This window comes from Mustela nigripes, chromosome 9 (assembly GCF_022355385.1).
Source record: "Mustela nigripes isolate SB6536 chromosome 9, MUSNIG.SB6536, whole genome shotgun sequence".
In the NCBI taxonomy this organism is placed as follows: domain Eukaryota; kingdom Metazoa; phylum Chordata; class Mammalia; order Carnivora; family Mustelidae; genus Mustela; species Mustela nigripes.
This window is the reverse complement of record NC_081565.1, coordinates 66,536,456-66,559,312: the sequence shown is the minus strand read 5'-3', so window position 1 is coordinate 66,559,312 and position 22,857 is coordinate 66,536,456. Positions and strand designations below refer to the sequence as shown.

General features: G+C 35.3%; 1 protein-coding gene across 3 annotated transcripts in view; it reads left to right on the top strand.

The window, feature by feature from the left end:
* Nucleotides 1-22,857, top strand: part of NAA35 (N-alpha-acetyltransferase 35, NatC auxiliary subunit) — a 99,196-nt gene that overhangs the window by 61,265 nt on the left and 15,074 nt on the right. For all 3 annotated transcript variants that reach the window (XM_059411746.1, XM_059411748.1, XM_059411747.1), the window contains exons 12-17: nucleotides 2,523-2,701; nucleotides 7,068-7,127; nucleotides 11,693-11,799; nucleotides 19,625-19,691; nucleotides 21,285-21,383; nucleotides 21,974-22,152. In XM_059411746.1, coding sequence (XP_059267729.1) covers nucleotides 2,523-2,701; nucleotides 7,068-7,127; nucleotides 11,693-11,799; nucleotides 19,625-19,691; nucleotides 21,285-21,383; nucleotides 21,974-22,152 — 691 coding nt within the window. The remainder of the gene's footprint in view (nucleotides 1-2,522; nucleotides 2,702-7,067; nucleotides 7,128-11,692; nucleotides 11,800-19,624; nucleotides 19,692-21,284; nucleotides 21,384-21,973; nucleotides 22,153-22,857) is intronic.

Sequence of the window (22,857 nt, the reverse complement as noted above, 5' to 3'; positions counted from 1 at the left end):
GAAGCTAAGCAGGGTCGGGCCTGGTTAGTACTTGGATGGGAGAAAGAATAGTCAGTGTATAAGTATAAAGAGGCATAAGAGAACATGATATTTTTTTAAGTCTGTGCTTGCTTATAGCTTATGGTGCTTAGAGAATAAGATGACTTTCAGAAAAAAGTAAAAACTGACTCCTCATATGGATGTAAAAATGAGCATGTGTTAAGGATTTTGTTAAACTCATTTAGTGAAATAACTAGACATAAGTAGTTTTAAAACATTCAGATTTAGGGGTACCTGGGTGGCTCAGTCAGTTAAGTATCTGCCTTTGGCTCAGGTCATGATCCCATGGTCCTGGGATTGAGCTCTGCATTGGGCTCTCTGGTCACTGGGGAGCCTGACTCTTGCTCTGCTCCCCCCTCACTTGTGCATTCTCTTTCAAATAAATAAAATCTTTTTTTTTTCCCCAAGATTTTATTTATTTGACAGACAGAGGTCACAGGTAGGCAGAGAGGCAGGCAGAGAGGGGGCGGGGAAGCAGGCTCCTGGCTGAGCAGAGAGCCTGATGCCGGGCTTGATCCTGAGATCATGACCCAAGCTGAAGGCAGAGACTTTAACCCACTGAGCCACCCAGGTACCCCTCAAATAAGTAAAATCTTGAAAAAATTTTAAATGTATATGGAGCATTGGAATGTTGAAATAAATGGAGGCAAAACTCTTCTGTAGAGTTGGGTGGAAGTCAGGTGAATCTCTGCCAGGACAGAATTTGCATGTCTTCTATCAGTTACCTACTATTGTAGGTTTTTTCAAATAGCCACCTTGAATCAATCTGAGAGTATATTATATAGTTTTCCATTGGAATACAGATTTTTTTTTTTTTTCCTAAAAGAGTGGCAGGAAATTCACAGTACCTTCTGGTGCCCTACCAAAGACTTTGTATTTTATGTAATAGAGAGCCGATGGAATTTTTCGATTAAGGAAGGAAATCGAGGTTGTCATTTAGATAAAACAGTTGAGGTGGCAGTGTACAGGATTAATTAATGAAGGAGTATTCAGTGTAGGGAAATGAGTTAGGCTTTTGCAGTGGCAGTAAGAGTGAAGGGGGAGGGGGACAGTCAGTGGATGTTAGGATATAGGAATACTTAGCATTGATTACAGTGGACAAGAAGGTTTCTGGTGTGAGCAATTATAAAAGCAGTGGATCATTTTATTGAGAAAGGGAATATCAAAAGAAGCAGTGTTTGGGGCAACATAATGGTAGTTTTTGGATATGTTCCTTATGAGATGATATGGGGTACCAAGGTAGAAATGTCCATTATGCAGTTAGAAATCTGGTTTGGAGCTCAGAAGAAAGGTGGTGGGCTAATGATTTTAGCCTGGAAAACATTAGTTAAATTGGAGTTTTTATATGAATAAATAACTTCATCCAGGGAGCACTTAAGTATGGAGAAGAGGAAGAAAGCCAGGAACCTTAGGGGACATCTTTATTTGCTTGTTCTTTAGGAATAATTACTTATATCATAGGAGTATTGTTATAATTTTATTAAATATCAGTCTTTTAATTCTTAATAATGACACCTGCTTAATTTGGGGGGGCTCGGGAGGTGGACAGGGAGAGGATCTTAAGCAGGCCCTTGCCTAGTGTGGAGCCCGAGGCAGGGCTCAGTCTCACGACCCTAAGACCATGACCTGAGCTGAAATCAAGAATCGAACACTTAACAGATTAAGCTGCAGAGGGTCCTAGCCTCCCATACTTAGCTTGATTTTATCTTTCATTAACATCTGAAGCTGTTCTATTTATTCTTGATTTATAGCCTGTTTGTAGTACAGCAAGAGAATCTGATTCCCAAATTCTTAATCACTTCTCATTTCTTATACTTCCTCATTTTAGATTTCAGGTTGAGAGAAACTTAGGTGGGGCCTTGCACTAGTGTGAAAAGTGAGGTCACAGTGGGCAGAGAATGGAAAAGAGGAAGTCACCCTTAGGTCTCTTGTAAAAGGTTATTTATATTTTAAAGCACTCTGAATTTCTATAATTAATGTCAGTATGAAATGTATTCTAGACTCGGAGGGGGTAGGGTGTTGGGCGGGCACTGTTCTGTTTTGCATTATTAGGTAACTGAATTTGAGTTGATGCTACTGTTCAGTAATTGAAGGGAAGACAGCTTCAATTTGTGTTCCCATTTTACACCCCCACAATCTTATGGTTAATACAGCATTGCTTTCCTTTTTTTTTTTTTTTAAGGGACTCTATTAACCCTGTTTTATCCCATTCTTGGCTAATGGGTAATTGGGAGGTAGCAACCCCTTTCTGTCACTACTTCCAGTTCCATGTAGTAGGAAGTACTATTTTTTGGGTTATTAAATCTGCTTATCTCCTTCAAAAATATATAGAGATGTTTGTAAATTATAAAATTTGTTTAGAGAATATTGTGACGAATTTGGAGATGCTTTTTGAAATTGGCCTTTCTCTTTTTATATTTACTAGTATTTGAGGTTTAAGATTCAGCAAAACATTGAAAATCTTAACTTTTTTTCCTTTTTAGATCATCCAATTATGATGGGTTTTGAGCCCCTTGTTAACCAGAGGCTACTTCCACCTACCTTCCCTCGATATGCAAAAATAATTAAAAGGGAAGAAATGGTCAACTATTTTGCAAGATTAATAGATAGAATAAAAACTGTTTGTGAGGTGGTCAATTTAACAAATTTACATTGTATCCTGGTAAGTACAAATGTCTGTTCTGGAATATGGTTTTGATTGAACAACAGAATAGTTTATCACTTTTTAGAGGCTGTCCCAAGGGTAAATAAAATTGCTTACTTGTTTTCCTTGATAGCTGGAGAATTAAGGGGTGTGTGTGTGTGTGTGTGTGTCTGTATGTTGTATGTGTATTTGTTTCTGTTTATAAGGATTATATACTATCCATTTTGGAGATTAAGAAACTAAAGTTTAGATAATTCCTCCAAGTTTTAAGAATGAGGATTTAAACCCTGGATTCTGTCTTCAAAACTTCTTATATGTAAATGTGTGTGTGCATATACACATAGATATGAGTATGCATAAATACATACATGTATATTTTTATACAAAAAATTAGATCATGGTATTTGTAGCCTGCTTTTGTCACTAATCTCTTTATCATGAACATCTTTCTTTTCATGTAACAAATACACATTTTTCTACATTATTTAAATAGCTACATAGTATTCCATTGTAAGCATATATCACAGTTTTTTCCAGTCCATTCGTATTGAATTGTATTTAGGTCATTTTCAGTGTTTTACTAAAATGAGCATTTCTGTAGGAACCTTCAAATCATCTGCTTCCTTCTTCCTTAAGATAAATTCCTAAACCTTGATGAAGTTGCTGGGTCAAAGAGTATGTACATTTTTACATATTTTGGATTAATCTTCTGTATGGGTTAAAATGTAGAAAAGCAATGTTTACATACGGTTTGGAAGGTAGAAAATATGCAAAATAACAGTCATTATTTAGACGTAAGTACACTATTATACATAACTCTGTGTAGACTACATAATTCCCAGCCCATGTCATTTTCTCTGTGAGGTCTTCCTTGTTGGTTCCAGGCTGCTTCTGTACCTGGATTCCTTGAAGTGATGAATTACCTTGCTTACATTCCTAGAATTTGAGCAGCAGTCTCTGGGGTATAGTTGATGGTCAACAAAGATTTGGCTTTTGTTTATGCTCTTTCTTGTAATAACTTTATTTTCCCTTCTAATTCTTTGTCATTAATGCCCAGCTTAAGTCTTCATTCCTTAGTGAAACTTTCACTGATTGTGTGTTTGTTACCTCTTTTCTATTTGCTTTCTTTTTAGTAGTTTTGTCCATATTCTGTCTCAAGAATCATAGAATCTTAAAGGTAGAAAAGATCATAGACATAATTTTGCAATTTGCAGTTCATTGTATAGCTAAACAAAGTAAAGTATAGAGGACTTGTAACCAAATTAAATGATTGATGAGTGGCATATCTAGAATTAGAATAGAGACTTTTTTTCTTCTGCTGCATCTGCTTTTCTGATTCTTAATTGTTACATGAATATTTGTGTTGAGATTAAATGTAAGATTTTAGAAGGTGATCAGTGTGAATTGGAAAAAGAAAAAATAGTGCAACAGTTGGAATTTAATATTCTGGCAGAGGGTTGTGGATTGCCTTGTCAGGAAGATGAATGCTGAATGACATACCATAGTAGTGAGGAGCTGGGGGAGCCAGGCCTGGACCGCCAGCACTGGATGTGAAGAGGGCATAGAAAGAGAAGAGTCTGGATACGTGGAACACTTGGGACAAGAGTCAGTGGTGGTAGTAGGGGAATGTGGCTAAGGCCAAGAATTGAGAAGATTAAAGTTAGAGAAAAGAGTCTGGTGGATCTGCATAAGAAACCCGTACCTATTAGGGTAAAGTACCAGATTATAAGATGTGCTTACTACATACAAGACAAATCATCTTTGGAAAATTGGGAATGGACATGAGCACACGTGCTGAAAAAGAAGTAATGTGAAAAATGCATACCTTTACTAGTAATTGAGGAAATGTGCTTTATAGCAACTTGATTGGAAGAATACAAAAAAATTATATTTAATGTTGGTGGACGGCAGTAGTTGCTCTCTTATGGTTGTGTGGCTATTGCTCTCAAAAGTCTTAAAAATGTGTACATCGTGACCTAGCAACTTCCCTTCTAGAGATTTAGCCTAAGAAAATCATCTAAGATATATGCAAAGATGAACTAAAGAGGTATTTGGCTCGTCATCATTTGTAATCTTGAAAAACTAGGAACAGTTTAAATACTCACTAGTAATTTTACCCATCCTATAGTATGTGTAGAATATATGCCATACTGACATTAAATAGCATGGCCGTAGGGGAAGGGAGGGAAATCTGAAGCGGGAGAAATCATAGAGGGAGATGAACCATGAGAGATATGGACCCCGGGAAACAAACTGAGGGTTTCAGAAGGGGGTGGGCGTGTATAACTGGATAATGGGTATTAAGGAGGGCACATGTTGTGGTGAGCACTGGGTGTTGTACACAACTAATGAGTCATTGAACACTGCATCAAAAACTAATGATGTAATACACAGTGGCTAACTGACAATAAAAAAAAAGCATGTTATAGGAAAATACTGACATAGGGAAATGTTATCTTTCAAAATAGATTATCCATTTTATACATTGTCATACACAGAAGTGATCATCAGAGACAGGTAAAATCAGTTTAACAAAGATTGGAATAAGAAATACCAAAATGTCAGTTATGATTCTTTATAATTTATGCTCTCCATATTTCTGCATTTTCACATTCAAGTTTTATGCAAGATCAATATGGGTGGGGTAGTTAAGTATCTGAATTAACAGTTTGCAGCCATGTGTGCTGCACTGTAGAGAAAACATGGAGGAAGGGGCCAGAGTAAACACAGGGAGATAAATTATCAAACCGTCATTACAGTCCAAGGGAGAAAGGATGGTAACTTCAGTTTTGTGTTTTGATACACACTCTGCTGTTCACCAAAATGCAGAAATTCCCAAAGACCTTCAGTCAGCTTACGCTCTTAATGAAGCTGAATTTAAGTGCCTTTAAGATACTTATGCAGAGATATTGAATAGATATTAACTCTGTGGGTAGAGTTTAGAAGTCAATGCTAGATATATAATTTTGGAACTATTACAGGTAGTAATTAAAGCACTGGTATGATGAAGATTGTGAGGGAAAAAGTTTATGGCTTGAGAAAAGAAAATAGTCTGGAACTATACTTTGAACCTCCTGCGCAGACCGAGAAGTGGCAACAAAGGAAGAAACTTGTGAAAGTCATTTAAAAGGTTTTATTTTATCAGACAGAAGTCCTGTCAGATGCTGAGAGGTCAGATGAAAGAAGTGAATTAGGTCCACGACAAATGTCAACTGGATTTGGTGTCAGAGGACAGTAGTGACTAGAGTGAAAAACGGGGCTAGTGTGTGTTGATGAGGAGGGGCCATTGAGTAAGTAGAGATGGTTAAGTCAGCTCTTTAAGAAAGTTTAGCTGAGAAGGCAGCAGTTGAGAGAGAACTATGGAGCATGTGACAATTTCTTTTTAGAGATGGGGGGAAATTGACTGCTTAAATATAAATGGGGAGAATCTGGAAGAGAGGGAGAAGTTAAATATCTAGGACAGACAAGGATGGATTCTTGACATTGTGTAATGTTCCTGAAAAGACAGGGGGGAATGGAGTCCGTAGTACAAATGGAGGGCTTTCATTGTTAAAGTGGGCAAGGAAAGGATCTGAGTACAAATGTGAGTTCAGTTTGATAACGTTTAGAGGCCGAAGTGGAGGGATTTCCTGTTGATAAATGACTTAGTTTTCTTTGTAATGTTAAATGGGAGGACATCTATAGTAGAGAATATTTACTTTGAGAAGTGTGAGGAAGGTATAAAAGTTAATTGTGAAAAAAGTGAATTAACTAGAGAAACTTGGTAGGTTTTGGCAGAACACTCATTTAAATTGAGGATCATGAGTATGGAAAACACACAAAAAATAGGAAAATTATAAATAACTACTGTCCTATAATATACAGAAGCTAACATTGTAGTGTATTTTCTTATCTTTTTTCTTTTATCTATGTATAAACCCATATGTACTTTTTCTAAGCATATCTTTTGGATGTCAAAAGAATCAAGAAGTCAGTTATATAAATCCAGTTGGCCTGGTTACTTGGTATTTATTTTTGTGAAGTAGGAAGTAAACCTCTGCCGTTAGTTAGTAGATTATTATTAATGCTGTTAATTTTCATGGTGTGCAAATTCATTTGGATACACACAATTCTACTGGTCAGTAAAGAAAAAAAAAAGTCTCCAAAATCACTCATTGTCCCACTGATACAATTAAGACAGTTCCAATAGACATGATCCTTAGCTCTCTGTCATTTTTTAACTCTGGTGGTATAGATATCGCTTCTCAGCCTTTTGGCTGAGAGCAAGTGTAACTCTGGTAGTATATAATTTGCAGAAGGTACTGGTAAAAATTACGTGCTATATACAAACATTTCCAGCTTTTATTTAATCTATTAATGACATTATTTTTTCTCTGTGTATCAGGATTTTTTCTGTGAATTTAGTGAACAATCACCTTGTGTTCTTTCAAGATCTCTATTGCAAGTAAGTTCTATTTTGTATTGCAGTACTTCTTTAAACATCAAATTTTATATGTGTTGACATTGCTTTATTGATTGCTAGAACAAAAGTAGATGCTCTTAAAGGATATCAGCAGTTAGTGTTATATTTTTGTGTTAGAAGTATTGGAATATTAGACATTCATTAAGATCATATTCTGGGCTGTAAAACAAACCTTAATAATGTAAAAACAATTGAAATCATACAAAGTATGCTCTCTAAATATTTTGGAATTAAACTAGTAATCAGTAACAAAGATATTTGGAAATTTTCAGAAATTAACACACTTCTAAACAAAACTCAGGATCCAAGAGGAGGTCTTGAGGATAATTAGAAAATATTTTGAACTGAATGAAATTGAAAATAAAACCTACAGAACCTGTGGGATATAATCGAAGCAGTGCTTAGAGGGAAAATTTATGAGATTCAAAGAAGAAAGTGGTTGCCAGAGGGATTGAAGGTGGGGGTGGAGAGTGAAATAGGTGAAGGGGCTTAAGTTAAACTTTCAGTTATAAAATAAATAAGTCACAGGAGTGAAAATTACAGCATGTGGAATATAGTCAATAATATTGTAGTAAGTTTGGTGACAGATGGTAACTACACTTACCATGGTGAGCATTTCACAGCATATGGAATTGTTGAATCATTTTGTTGTACATCTGAAACTAATATAAGACTGTATGTTAACTATACTTCAGTTAAAATTTTTTTAAAAGAAAGGTCTGAATAATTTAAGGTTCTACTTAAAAAAAAAAAAGCAGATGAAACTCAAAGCAAGCAGAAGAAAGGAAATACTGAAGATAAAAGCAGAAATCAGTAAAGTAGGAAACAGTAACAGTGAAGAAAATTGATGTAACCAAAAACTTCGTTCTTTTGAAAAGATCAATGAAGGGGTGCCTGACTGGCTCAGTTGGAAGACTGTGTGACTCTTGATCTCAGAGTTGTGAGTTTGAACCCCACGTTGGGTGTAGAGATTACTTAAATAAACAATACTTTAAAAAAATTAACCGCGCCTTATAAAAAAAGAAGAGATCGGTAACATTGAAGAACCTCTAACCAGACAAAAGAAGAAAAGAAGATACAGATGAATAGTATCAGGAATGAAAAAGTATTACTACAGATCCCAAAAGGGTCTATAAAAGGTTATATGGGAAATATTATAAAGAACTCATGTCCATAAATTCAGAAACAGAGATGAAATGCATCAGTTTCTTGAAGGACATTGCCAAAACTCACAACAAAAGAGATAACGAATGATCCTGTATCTGTTAAAGCAATTGAATTCATAATTTAAAAACCTTCCAAAAAGAAAATTCCAGGTTAATTCTGTACAGTCTGTTCCAGAAAATAGAAGAACCAACAGTACTCATCGTATAAAGCCAGCAATATCTCAGTAGCAAAACCAAAGACATTAAAAGCATGGAAAATTATAGACATATTATGAGCATAGACAGAACAACCTTAAAGTATTATCATATCAAATTCGACATTATAAAAAGATAATACATCATGACCAAGTTGTTTTTTTTCCAAAAAAGAAATCCTGGGGGCGCCTGGGTGGCTCAGTGGGTTAAAGCCTCTGTCTTCGGCTCAGGTCATGATCCCAGGGTCCTGGGATCGAGCCCTGCATCGGGCTCTCTGCTCAACAGGGAGCCTGCTTCTCCCTCTCTCTCTGCCTGCCTCTCTGCCTACTTGTAATCTGTGTCTGTCAAATAAATAAATAAATAAAATCTTTAAAAAAAAAAAATGAAATCCTGGTTCAGCATTCAAAAATCAGTCAGTGTAATCCACCATACAATCTAAAGTCTCAGTAGATTCAGGAAAAGCATTTGACATAATTCAACCTCCAGTCATGATAAAAATTCTCAGCAAAACTAGGAATAGAAAAGAACTTCCTTCACCTGATAAAGGGAATGTACAAAAATATCTGCAGCTAACATCATACTTCATGATGGAAGATTAAATCCTTTCTTAAGATTGGGAGTAAAACGAGGATATCTGCTTTCTCACTCCACTGTTTCAACATAGGTCCACAATTTAAGTGGGCTTGACTTAAGATTTATAAACTTTATGATGGTGTGAAAGGGATGTGCATTCAGTAGAAACCATACTTTATTATTTTGCTTTTTGATCTTTTCAGTTGCAGTGTAATACTCTCTCGTGATGCTAGGCATGACCAGTAAGTCATAGCTCCCACTCAGCCACAGGATCATAAGGGCAAACAACTGATTTAACTGTTCTGTTTTTCACTTTTAGTATAGCATTCAATAAATTACAAGAGATATTAAGCACTTTATTATCAAATAAGCTTTGTGTTAGTGATTTTGCCCCACAGTAGGCTAATGTTCTGAACATGTTTAAGTAGGCTAGGCTAAGCTGTGATGTTCAGTCTGCTAGATGCATGAAATGCATTGCAATGTAAGAGTATTTTCAACTTACAGTGGGCGTATTGGGACATAAGCCAATCATCATAAGTTGAGGGAGAGCTGTACTGGAAACTTTAGCCAGTGAAAAAAGGCAGGAAAAAGAGATAAAAGGCATAGTTGAAAAGGGAAAAGATAAGCTTTTACAGACAACATTACTTTCTATATAGAATGTCAGGGAATCTACAAAGAAGTTCCTAGGCCAGATGGATGAGTTTAAGAAGAACAAAGGGTATGAGGTCAATATCCAAAAGCAATTGTATTTATATGTATTTGCAGTGAGCAATGGGAAGTAAAAAATTTAAAAACAGTACTATTTGTAATAACGCAAAAAATTAAACACTTAGGTATAAATCTAACGCCTGTTTATAGGACCTATATGCTAAAAAACTACAAAGTACTGGTGAAAGAAATCAAAGACCTAAATGAATGGAGAAATATACCTTGTTTGTGGATTGGAAGAATTAATATTTCTAAGATGTTAATTCTCCCCAGAATTTACCTACAGATTCAGAGCATTGTCAACAAGTTGATTCTAAAATTTATATGGAAAGACAAAAGAATTAGAATAGCCAGAACAGTTGTGCAGAAAAGCAGACGTAGGGAGCTGTCTGACTGCAGGACAGGTATGGTATTGGCAAAGTGGATCAGTAGAACCAGAGAGAATCTAGAAAAGTCCTATTCTTTAATTAGGCCTTTATTATATAGTACTATATACTGTTACATAGTATTTTATAGTCCTTTTTATATAGTATATAGTACTATATAGTACATGGTCATATACATGGTCAGCTGATCAGTTATTAATATGGTCAGTTATTTTTGACAAAATACAAAAGCAAATCAGTGGAGAAATGGTAGTCTTTTCAACAGTGGTACAGGAAGAATGGGACAGACATATGCAAAAAAATTGACTCAGAATGCTTCATAAATCTAAAAGGTAAAACTATAAAACTTATAAGAAAGGATAGGAGAAAATCTTTGTAACTTTAAAAGATGGAGTTCTTAGGTATGGCATCAGAAACAATTTGTAAAAAATGACCAATTTAGAACTTTATTTCTGTGAAGACATTGTTACAGAAATGAAAAGAGATTCTGCAGAATGGAGAAAATATGTGCAAATCCATGTGTGGCAGAGGACTTGTATCATACAAAGAACTTTATAAACACAATAGTAAGAACAGACTACCGCTTAGTTTTTAAAATGAGCAACAAATTTAAATACTGAAGTATGAAAACATACTGAACATAACTGGTGTTAGGGATATGCAAATTAAAACCACAGTGAAATACCATTCTCCACCTTTTATAATATCTTCTTCAAAAAAAAAAAAAAGAAAAAAAACCTACAATAGCAAGTCCAGGTGAGGATGCATTTACTGATAGGAATGTGAAGTGCTGTGGCAACTTATAAAACAGTTTGTCAGATTCTTATAAAATTAAATATACAAATCCTACTCCTGCTTAATATTTGCCTACGAAAAGTGAAGTACTGTGTTCTCCTGAAATCTTGTCTGCAAATGTTTATAGCTGTTTTGTTCACGATCACCCAAAACTGGAAACAACCCACATGTGTTAGGAAATCAAGGAAGGGATAGTATAGCAAGTTATAAAATACACTGTAGTCATTAAGGGGAGAAACTTAAATGCAAATTATTATTAAATAATGTATTCTTTAATCATGAAATCTATTTTTCCAGTTTCAGAAAGTGTGTATGTATTCCAAAACTTTCATTAGAGACAGATTATCAACTAATATTGATAATCATTTGCTCTTTCATATTATATGAAGCCCTCTTTTTTACATACTACCTTATTTGGCATACTCAGACTAGTCAGTTCACTTTGACTCGTTTACTGTCACTACCCTAGACATGGGAAATACATGTTCCTGCACATTTTTTTATTTTCCTTCATCAGAATACATCTTAATAGGGATTAATAAGTAATACCCATTGTTGAAATAGTGATTTATTGATTGATTGATTTCCACAAGGTTTTTATACTTTAATCTCTTTTTTAATCTGCAGTATTTATAAGAAATGTGTTCATGTCATAGTAATGATGATTATATGTACAATGTATTAAAATTTGATAGCATTGCTAATATATAACATTTGTTTTAAGACCACTTTCTTGGTGGATAACAAAAAGGTCTTTGGAACCCATCTCATGCAAGACATGGTGAAGGATGCACTCCGGTCTTTTGTCAGTCCTCCGGTGCTCTCCCCAAAGTAAGTACCCTAAGACTTTTTATAGTGAATGTATTTCTTAAAAGCCCCAATTCTCTGTGCTTCTTTATAGCCAAGGCATAAAAACTATTGTAATCAAATCTTCATGTAAAAAAAACCCCAAAACTCGATCATATTAAAATTACTTGATTTCTGCTGCATATTATTTAGATTTAAACTGAGGTTTTTGTGAGGTTGACATTAGGCCCCATATGAGAAGAAAACCTTACAAAGAATTATCAAATTCAGTAAGTTGCATTGATTCTTACTGTGTGCAAAGCACTGTGTCAGGGAAGCACTTTGGGAATAATCATTAAAAAAACAAGGTAAGGTCTCTTCTCAGTGATCTGAGTCTAGATAAACATAGAAAATACAAATAATTGATCCATAAATTAACATTAGAGCAGTGGCTCTACCAGAAACATGTTGCCATAAGAAGCTGGAAAAGATTTCATCCAACAAGAAATCATTACTTGTGTTGGCATTTTGGAAAATGAATAGAGCTTTTCCAAAGGAGATGGAAGAAATGTGCTATTATTTCTCAGCAAAAAAAGCAACTTGCCTGAAGACATGGGCATATGAATTATATATTTTAAGAACAGTTAGTGGTTCAGCATTCAATTTGTTGAGTAAATCATGCCACGTCTCACAAAAAACTTTTTCCACTCTTAACTTGGGTTTCCCAAAAGCAAATCCTGAGACAGTGCATATAACCTTAGAAAGTATTCCAAGGAAAAACCAGCAGGGGTGTGGGCAAGTGGGACATAAAAAGGAAGAAAACCACACAGAGGTATACTTCATGGAAAGTAACTCTGGTTGAGTCTGTTGGGGAACTGTGGAGACAGTGTGGGTTGCAGCTCACAGTTGTCCTTGCCTGGGGCAAAACAAAGGGAGCCTGAGAACTTCCCCACACAGGAATCAGTTAAGGACCGTCTCTGGGAGGAGGTAAATTCCCAGGCATTCAGTAAATTTTTTTTTAATCAAGCGGTTATATTCCCTGTTTCAGTCACAATAAAAGCCAAAGTCCTTATGATTGAGCCTGGGAGGTCCCATATACTCTGGTCTAGACTCCTGTTCTGATGCCTCTCCGGCTTCTTCAACTCTTACCCTTCTCTCCTCATCTCCTTTGCTTCAGCCACTTTGCCCTCCTTGTTTTTCTGGAAACTTATAGGTTGGCTCTCACCCTGCAGCCTTTACACAGAGTCTGGGGTAGAGGGCATTTTACAGGATTGCCCAGGACTGACTCCTCACCATCTTCAAGTCTGTTTAAATTCACCTCAGTAAGGACTGCTTTGATTAGACTATTTAAAAAGTGCATCCTCGGGGCGCCTGGGTGGCTCAGTGGCTTGGAGCCTCTGCCTTCGGCTCAGGTCATAAACCCAGGGTCCTGGGATCAAGCCCTGCATCAAGCTCTCTTCTCAGCAGGGAGCCTGCTTCCCCTTCTCTCTCTGCCTGCCTCTCTGCCTACCTGTGATGTCTGTCAAATAAATAAACAAAATCTTTAAAAAAAAAAAAAAATCCTCCATGCTGCCTCACCCATCACTGCCTTTCTCTCTCCTATAACAACTTTCCTTACATACTGTATAATTTACTTACTCGCTATGTGAAGAAGTCTATATGTACCTTACAGTTCTTCACTATGTTTATTTCTTTATTTCTTGTTTTTTTTCCCCACTATGTTTATTTCTTATTTCCCTGTCTCCTCCCTCCCACTCCCATTAGAATATAAACTCCACAAGGTCAGGGCAGGTGGTTTTGGCTCTTTGTTCATTAATGTATCACAGGCGCTAGAACAGTGTCTACAGTATGAATAGTCAGCACATGATAAATCTTTGTTGAATGAGTGAATAAATAAGCAAATGGGAGTTGGATGATTAAGACAGTTTGGGGTTAGACTTGAGAGTTGTGAATGGGTTGGTAAAGTGTGGTCTTTATTTTAGGGTCAGCGAGGAAGTGCTCAGGTTTTTAGGAGGGAATTGGCATAGTATAGTATGTATTTTTTCATGGGAAACAAACCGATAATGGGGCAAAGTGGTGAGGTAGGCTAATTCAGTACTACAAGCAAGAAATGATGAAGGATTAAACTCTGAGAATATAAAGGAGAGGACAGATTGGAAGAACATTTCAGAGGTAGAATTAATAGGATGTGACAACTGACTCACAGGGGAAGAAAAGGAATAAGAAGGTAATGAAGTTGCTTTAAAAATAAAAAATTAAAAAAAAAAGACATGTCTAGTGGCATTCTTTTTCAGAATTATCTTGGCTCTTCCCTGGTTAACCCTTTATTGGATGTGGTTTGTAAATATTATCTCCTGTAGGTTGCCTTTTTGTTTTGTTGATTGTTTGCTGAACAGGAGATTTTCCCTCTGATGTAATCCCACTGTTTATTTTTGCTTTTGTTGTCTTTGCTTTTGGTGCAAAACCAAAAAATCACTACCAGCATCAATGTGAAGGAGCTTATCCCTTGTGCTTTCTTCTAATACACAGTTTCAGGTCTTACATAGAAAAGTATTTTTATGCTCTTTAATCCATTTGAGTCGATTTTTGTGCATGGTGTAAGATAAGTATCCAGTGTTTTTCTTTTATGTATGGCTGTCCAGAATTCCCAATATTTTTTATTGAAGAGACTGTCTTTTCCCCATTGTGTATTCTTGACTTGTTTGTCAAAAATTAAATGACCATATACAATTGCTTTTTCCCCCTTGGCTTTCTGTTCTGTTTTATTGATCTGTGTGTCTGTTTTTATGCCAGTATCATTCTGTTTTGATAGCTGTAGCTTTTTTAGTATAGTTTGAAATCAGGGATTTTGATACCTCTAATTTTTTATTCTTTGGGTATTCAGGATGTTTTGTAGTTCTATATAAATTTTAGGATTGTTTTCTCTGTATCTGTGAAACATGCTATTTGAATTTCAATGATGATTGCATTGACTCTAGAGATCACTTTGGGTAATATGGACATTTTGACAATATTCTTCCAACCAAGAAGCACAGAATAGCTTTCCATTTATTTCTGTCTTCAGTTTCATTAATCAATATCTTACAGTTTTTAATGTGTATATCTTTCACCTCCTTGGTTAAATTTACTCCTAAGTATTTTATTCTTTTTGGTGCTATTATAAATGGTGTTGTTTTCTTAATTTCTCTGACAGTTTATTATTATGTATAGAAATACAACAGATTTTCATATATTGATTTTGTATATTGATTTTCATATATTGTTTTTTGCAACTTTACTAAATTTATGAGTTCTAACAGTTTTTTGATGGAAATCTTTAGGTCTTTATTTTTTTTTTCAATTAAAAAAATTTTTTTTTTAATCTTTAGGTCTTTCTACATATAATATGTCATCTGCAAATGGAGACAAAAGTTATTTTGAAATTTATAATTAAATATATTAAAGATTCAGATGTATAAACTGACAACTACCTATACTGCCATCCATTTTAAGCAACATTTTTACTTGGTTTTTATAAATTTCCCTTTTGGAGGATTGATAAAACTTGACAAATACTTAAATGTATATTTATGTGAATTAATATATTTTATCAGTTCCCTTTTGTAATAAATACAGTAAGTTGGTACCTGGTATTGCCAGGAACCTTGTTGGGTTCTAGGGGAAAGAAAAACATATCTCCCAACAGGAAGCTTATAGTCTAGTGGGAAAGACCGAACAGTAGACAAATACATAATGTGAGGTAATGTAAGTGCTTTGTAGAAAGATAAAGGGATTGATGGATGTCTTAGGCATGATAGTTGTGGAAGACCTATTGCTGGTGATACATGAGAGTGAACTGGAAGGGAGTGAGCCATGCAGAATCAGGGGTGGGGCTTCCTGACAGTCAGCAACATCTGTAAGGTCCCAGAGTAGGGCTGAGTTTGAGTATCAAGGAGCAGCTAATTTAATGAATTAAGTTATTAGAGATAACCTCTAAATGAGCAATTCTCAAGTATTTTTGTCTTGAAACACCTCTACATTCTTAAAAGTAATAGTAAAGGCCAAAATAGCTTTTGTTTATGTAGATCATATATATTGCTACCTACTGTTTTAGAAATTAAAAGAATACTTTAGAAATTAAGAAAAGTACTTGTTTTTTAAAAATAAGAGACACATTACATTAATATGAACAACATCTTTATGGAAAATAATTTTAAGAAAAATTTTTGATGAAAGTGACAGTTTTACATCTTTGCAAACCTCTTTTCTGTCTCTCTTAATAGAAGATAGCTGGATTATTTTGACCTTATGCTTTCAGTCTGTTGTAATATTGCATGCCACGTATTCTGGAAACTACCGCTATACACTTACGAGAGAATGAGTACAAAAAGAAAATACCATCTTAATACTGTGAGAATAGTTTTGACCTTGTATTCCCCTGGAAAGCATTCCCAGGTCACCATCCCCAGCAGAGGAACCTGGGCCACATTTTGCAAACTACTCCGTGCAATTTCACTTCCTCCCTCATCCCATCCCTTCCTCGCACTCTGGTGATAGAGGTGACTACTGCACTACAGTTTGTGTCTCACTCTTATGAATGCTTGTACATTCGTAAGTACATTACATATATACGTACATTATGAATGCTTGTGTCTGGAAATGATACAAGATACTTGTATCCAGATACTTGTATCTAGAAGTGATACCTGGAAATGCTTGTATCTGGAAATGATACATCCATTTATTTTATATATTTTAAGACTTCACATAAATATCACACTGTATACATCCTTTTGCAACATGATTTTTTTCCTTCAACATTAGGGTTTTGAAATCATACAGTTTGATCCATGCAGACTTACTTTACTCATTAAAATCCACCTTTTGAACACATTGGGTTTGTTTTGTTGTTTCTCTACAATTGGACATTTAAGTTGTTTCTAATTTATTGATGTTGAAAACAGAGCTGGGGGCACCTGGATGGCTCAGTTGATTGTGTACCTAACTCTTGATTTTGGCTCAGGTTGTGATCTCACGGTCCTGGGATTGAGCCCCATATCTGACTCCCTGCTCAGCGGAGGGCCTGCTTCTCCCTCTGCTTGTGCACTCTCGCTCGCTCTCTCTGTGCGCTCTCACTCTCTCTCTCTCAAATAAATAAAATCTTTCAGAAAACAAAAACTGAAATTAATTGCTGATCATAGAATATGTACATCTTCAACTTTGCTAGTTTTGCTGAATTGCTTTCTGAAATAATTAAACCAGTTTGTATGCCAGAAGACAGTATTTATGAATTCTAGTTTTCCCATAATTTGTTTGGACGTCATCATTATCAGACTTAAGAATTTTTGACAATTTGATGTATGTGAAATATTGTCTATGTCTAATTTGCCTTTTTTCCTTTTCTGTTTAATAATCTTCCTTTAGCACTTTTGCTATTAGCCATTTAGGTTTAATTTTAGTTCAACCTACATTGTCTGAGGATTCCATATTTGCAAATCTTGCTTACTCGCTAAAATATATTTGTAACCCTCAGTGGGTATTTGTTCCATTCTTGCTGAATTTGCCGATATGTGCAGAAGAGCAAAAAAATCCGAGTCATCCAGTGTTGAACAAGGCAACTCTGTAAATAGCTCCATTAGATGCCATGTTCTTCACATTTCTGTCCCTTTTTTGGTGATTTCATAGTTTCAGATGGCCTCCATGTGTAATTATGTGTTGTCTAGTATTCTTAGCACAAGAAGGCTATAGCTTGCCTTCCAGAGAGAGTATGTGTGTTAAAGATAAGCTTAACTCAGGCCTGACTTTGCTAATGATTCAGCAATGGACATTACATAAGGCATCTTTAAAGTTCTTTAGTGATCAGTTGATGAAAATAGTGTCACCAGAGGCTGGCAGGAACCTAACCCTGAATTTTACCCTAGCCGCAGTGGTTCTGTGTTGTCTAATTCAGTGTCCACCGCAACTGTAAAGAACAGAACTATCATGAGTACCAAGAATTGACTGTAAATATAACAAAGTTCATTGCATGATCTGTAAATGTTATTCCACTCATTTTTAAAAAGATTTTATTTATTTTATTTAAGAGAGGGAGAGAAGGAGAATGTGGGGATGGGCAAAGAAGAGGGAAAGAATTTCAAGCAGACATCTGACTGAGCATGGAGCCTGATGTGGGGCTTGATCCCACAACCCTGAGATCATGACCTGAGCCAAAACCAAGAGTGGGACCCTTAGCTGACTGGAATAACCCCTGTTATTCCACTGTCTTAAAATTCCACTGTTACAGATAAGAAAGGTGATCCTGAAAAAAAAAATAAACGTGATCCTTATCGGATTCTTTTTTTTTCCCCTTCACAAATGATTTGACACTTTCTTTTGGAAGATTGTAAAGTTTCTTTTCTTTTTTTCTTTTTATTTTTTGAGTTTAAGGGATTTACTGGAATGTACATCTGTCATTTTCAGCTAATCCTGTCAGAAACTCAGTCATTAAAGCCTCAGGTCTTCCAATCAGTAATTATCCTTTATTATTTTTTATGTAATTATTGCTTCACCTTCATCTGTTTTTTTCTTAGAGCTCCTCATATATTAAGTCCTCTAGATCTCTTCTCCACATTCTCCATATTTATCTCTTTTATTTATATTTATGTATATTTCTCTCTTTTGTTATTTTTGCCATGATGTGAGAAAGCTCTTCCTCTTGACCTTCAAGGTTTTGGTGAGTGTCTTTCTTCTATTGAATTTTTAAATTTGAAAATCCTAATTTTTGGATCCAGAAAATCTTTTTTTAAGATTTTATTTATTTATTTGACAGAGATCACAAGTAGGCAGAGAGGCAGGCAGAGAGAGAAGGGGAAGCAGGTTCCCTGCTGAGCAGAGAGCCCGATGCAGGCGGGCCTCAATCCCAGGACCCTGAGATCATCACCTGAGCCTAAGGCAGAGGCTTTAACCCACTGAGCCACCCAGGCGCCCCCAGAAAATCTTTTTTTAAGAGCTTTATCTTAATCACCTTTTCTCTTGCCACCACCTCTTCCAGGTATTCTGCTTTTTCTTTTCACTTGGCTGCTGCATGTACTATCATTTTCCATTGCATGATTATGACTCTGTTTATCTCTGATGCTCTGGTCAGATTATACAGTTATGGCAAACACTGAGGAGTAGTATGTTGTCTGCTCCTGTCCATGCACCAGGGGAGTCTTTGCTTTTCCCCATCTTCTTAGGTGCAAAGGACTACTGACCTCCCACTTCAGGGAGGTCAAAACAAAAAAAACAATCTTCCCATCTATTCAGCCCCTGTATTTCCTCTAGGGGTAGGCAGGTAGCAGATCCTCCCAGACTCTACTCAGGCGGGCTTTAGTCAAGAAGTGATGCTATTAACTGAGATAAGGAACACCACAAGGAAACCACTGCATGAGGAGAGAAGTTGAGGTACCAGAAATTTATAGGTGATGATTTTGGCCAGTGGTTGGAAATGTGGATACATCTTGAAATAGTTAGGATTCTGTATGGTATTTTCTTTGTAATTACTATTATGAGCACAGTCCCAGGAGAATGTCAGTTGTAGAAAAATAAATAGCATTGCAGTAGGGTTATAAAAAAGTGGCACTTTGGAATTTTTCTTCTCTTGTTAATTTTATCTTGTTGGATTCAACTCTGTCCGAAGATAGAGCTGAAAGGATTGGAAACAGTGTACATTTATGTGAATAACATAATGATAGTGAAATATTTCCTAATCTAATGCTAGTTTTTATTTTTTTTCTAATGCTAGTTTTTAATTTAGTAATGTATTTGATTCAATTTTCTCTTTTTCCCACCTTCTTCGTTGGCAGCACCTATAGTAGTCACTGCTGCTTTTTATAGGCCAAACAGTTTGATTTTAATGAGTATTATCTTACAGGTGCTGCCTGTATAATAATCACCAGGCTAAGGACTGTATTGACTCCTTTGTTACTCACTGTGTTCGGGTAAGAGCTACAATTTTGGACCATTATGATGGATACTTTAAAAACTGTGGGGTGTAATTCCTTCAGTAGCATTAATTTTTGTTATTTTTTTATCTGACATTTCTTACTTGTTTTCACTGAATAAATAAATAATTTCTTTCTCCTCTTATACTCAAGTAGATAGCTCTCTAACCTGAAGTCTTCCTGGCAGGTTGTTAGATACTGAGGCACTTTTGATGTCTTCACTATAACCCCCAGGGACCACAGGATAAGTTGTACACATTTTTTTGTAAATGGGTACAAAAACTACTTATTTTTGACCTTTTAAACAAGGAATGTTTGTAGAAGTCCCAGATACCTTCTCTTTGTAGTACTTTAATGAATAGAATTACAGTAAAATTAAAATTATTGATACAGATCAGATCACAAGTTTATTTCAAATCTCAGGGAATTAGAAAAAAATACATATCTTGTAGTGGATTAAATTAATCATAAATCATTTTTATTTAATTGCAGTCAGTTTTGGGTACCTAATTCCAGTTATTAAAATACATATATACATACATATAACAAGGCAGCATGAGATGGTAAAAGAACTAAAAGGCCAGATTTCATTTTTATTAATATTTTACCATTATCATACAGGTCACTTTACTTTTCTATACACTTCCCAGTCTTTAAAAAGTGAGGTGTTAATACTGCCCCTATACTTCTTAGAGGCTAGTTATTGGTCAAATGAGATAATATCTGTCAAACTGTACAAATTTAAAATTATACCTTCTAATTCATGTTTCTTAAATCAGAGCATCCTACCATTCATGTGTATTGTCTGATTAATGAAATATTATATTTTATTATGTAGAATAGGAATAGAAGTTTCTAGAGAACAATTGACCCTTGAAAACATAGATTTGAACTGTACAGGTACACTCATACACAGATTTTCTTCGATATAGTAACAGTACTATAAATGCATTTTGTTTTTCTTAGGATCTTCTTAATAACATTTTCTTTTTTCCTAGCTTACTTTATTGAAAGAATACAATATATAATACATACACAAAATAGGAGTTAACTGACTGTGTATATGTTCTCAGTAAGGCTTCCAGTCAACAGCAGGCTATTCGTAGTTAAGTTTTTGGAGAGTCAAAGGTTTTACATGGATTTTTGACTGTATGGGGTATAAGTGCCCCTAACATCTGTGTTATTCAGGGTTCAACTGTATTAGCCCTTATTCAAGCCTTATAATTGTTCTGGTGTGTTTAAAGCAGCACAGAACTGTCACCCTTGAATGTTGGCTTATAGCGGGAAATAAACAGAAAAGAAATTATTCTCTTAAAATCTAAAGATCAAAGTAAGATATTTTTGCCATATGAAAACAAGTTTCATTAACAGCTACTTTCTTCTGGCTGTTGATAAGTTCTCATGTTGAGTTTCCTTAAAAAGAAATGCCTGTAAGAAATATGCCTGTGTAAGAAATAATGCACAGTCCTGATTCTTAAATCCACAGTATTTTTCCCCCCTTAAACTCCATTTTGAAAATTTGGAATGTTAATTTTCTTTAGTGCCAAGTAGTTTTACGTTGCCAGTTAACAAACTGTATGTGTCTTACAGCCCTTCTGTAGTCTTATTCAGATCCATGGACATAATAGGGCTCGACAGAGAGATAAGCTTGGTCATATTCTTGAGGAATTTGCTACCTTGCAAGATGAGGTAAGAGCCCACAAGTTGTCCTCCCTTCCAGAATTAAGATATTCAAGTACCTTGATCAGATTTTTAAAAAATAATTCTTTGGGATGATATTTTGACTGTTTAATTTTTCAATGTGATGATTTTATTTTTAACTTCAGTGTAACAGTTTCATGTATCAAAGAAAGAGTTTACAAAAAGAGAAAATAATCCAAACTGAGAAACACCTTAAATTATTTCTTGGATAATCAGAATAAATTATAAAATATATGTAGAACTATGGTTTTACAACAGGTTCACATTCTAATAAAATGTTTAACTTATAAGCAGCAATATTAATTGGTAACATAACTTAAGACCTGAAGTCAGTATTTTGTATGTTTGTCCTTATAAAGTGTCTTTTTAGTTTAAGGAGTATTTAAACAAACATTATCCACTGTGAAATGAGAAATTTAAATCTAACCAAAAATGTTTTGAAAGTGCAAGTTCTTTATGTGACAAGTTTTACATTTTCTGCCTAAATGCTATTTTACCTGGTTTGTTTTTGTTTTGTTTTTTTAATTCTCTCATTACCTTGAAAAGAAAGTCAATGTTACAACCTTTTATTCTGATAGGCAGAGAAGGTTGATGCAGCCCTTCACACTATGCTGTTGAAACAGGAACCCCAAAGGCAACATTTGGCCTGTTTAGGTACCTGGGTCCTTTATCATAACCTTCGAATTATGATCCAGTATCTTCTGAGTGGCTTTGAATTGGAGCTCTACAGCATGCACGAGTACTACTACATATATTGGTAAGAGATCAGCATGAGTTAAAATTGGCAGTGGGTAGAGTAGATAAGATCTGAGAGAGCATCTGTAGAACAGAAGAAGATTTCAGGGTACTTTTTCATTTAATGTATTTTAACTTTAGTTGTGGGATAATTGGAAAATGTTTACTAAAAATTAGAGCCAGATCATGCTGAACATCTATCTTTAAGTGCTGTAACAGCATACAAATACATTTTTTTTTCAGCTATTGAGTATTTATTTAAAAGCTAGTAAAAGTGGCTCCAAAGTAAATGGATTAATTGAAGAGCTTTCATCTGTTTGTAGAGAGAAAAATGAACATATATTTAGTCCTGACTTTAGTGATGCTGGGTGCTAGCTCTAGAATGTACTTAACTGAATTAAAGTTCAAAATCTGAACCAGATCTTTCCTCTGAGAAGAAACTGTGGCTAAGATTATCATTGGGAGCATAACTGTTGCAAACTGCTGTCCTGGGGATTTATCTCAGGAGCTTGGAAGGAGCTGCTAAGGGATCACCCTCCTCAGCCAGGAGTTCTTCACTTTCATTTGTGGATGAGAAACCTAGTAAGAGGATGCTTGGAAGTACTGTAGGCGTGGGAAAGCTGCCACGGGAAAAAAATAATAAGAGCCAATGGATCTTTTGCTTAGTCTGGCCAAGGATGGTGGTAACTTATTAAATAATAACCAGTGTTGCTCATGACAAACAGCT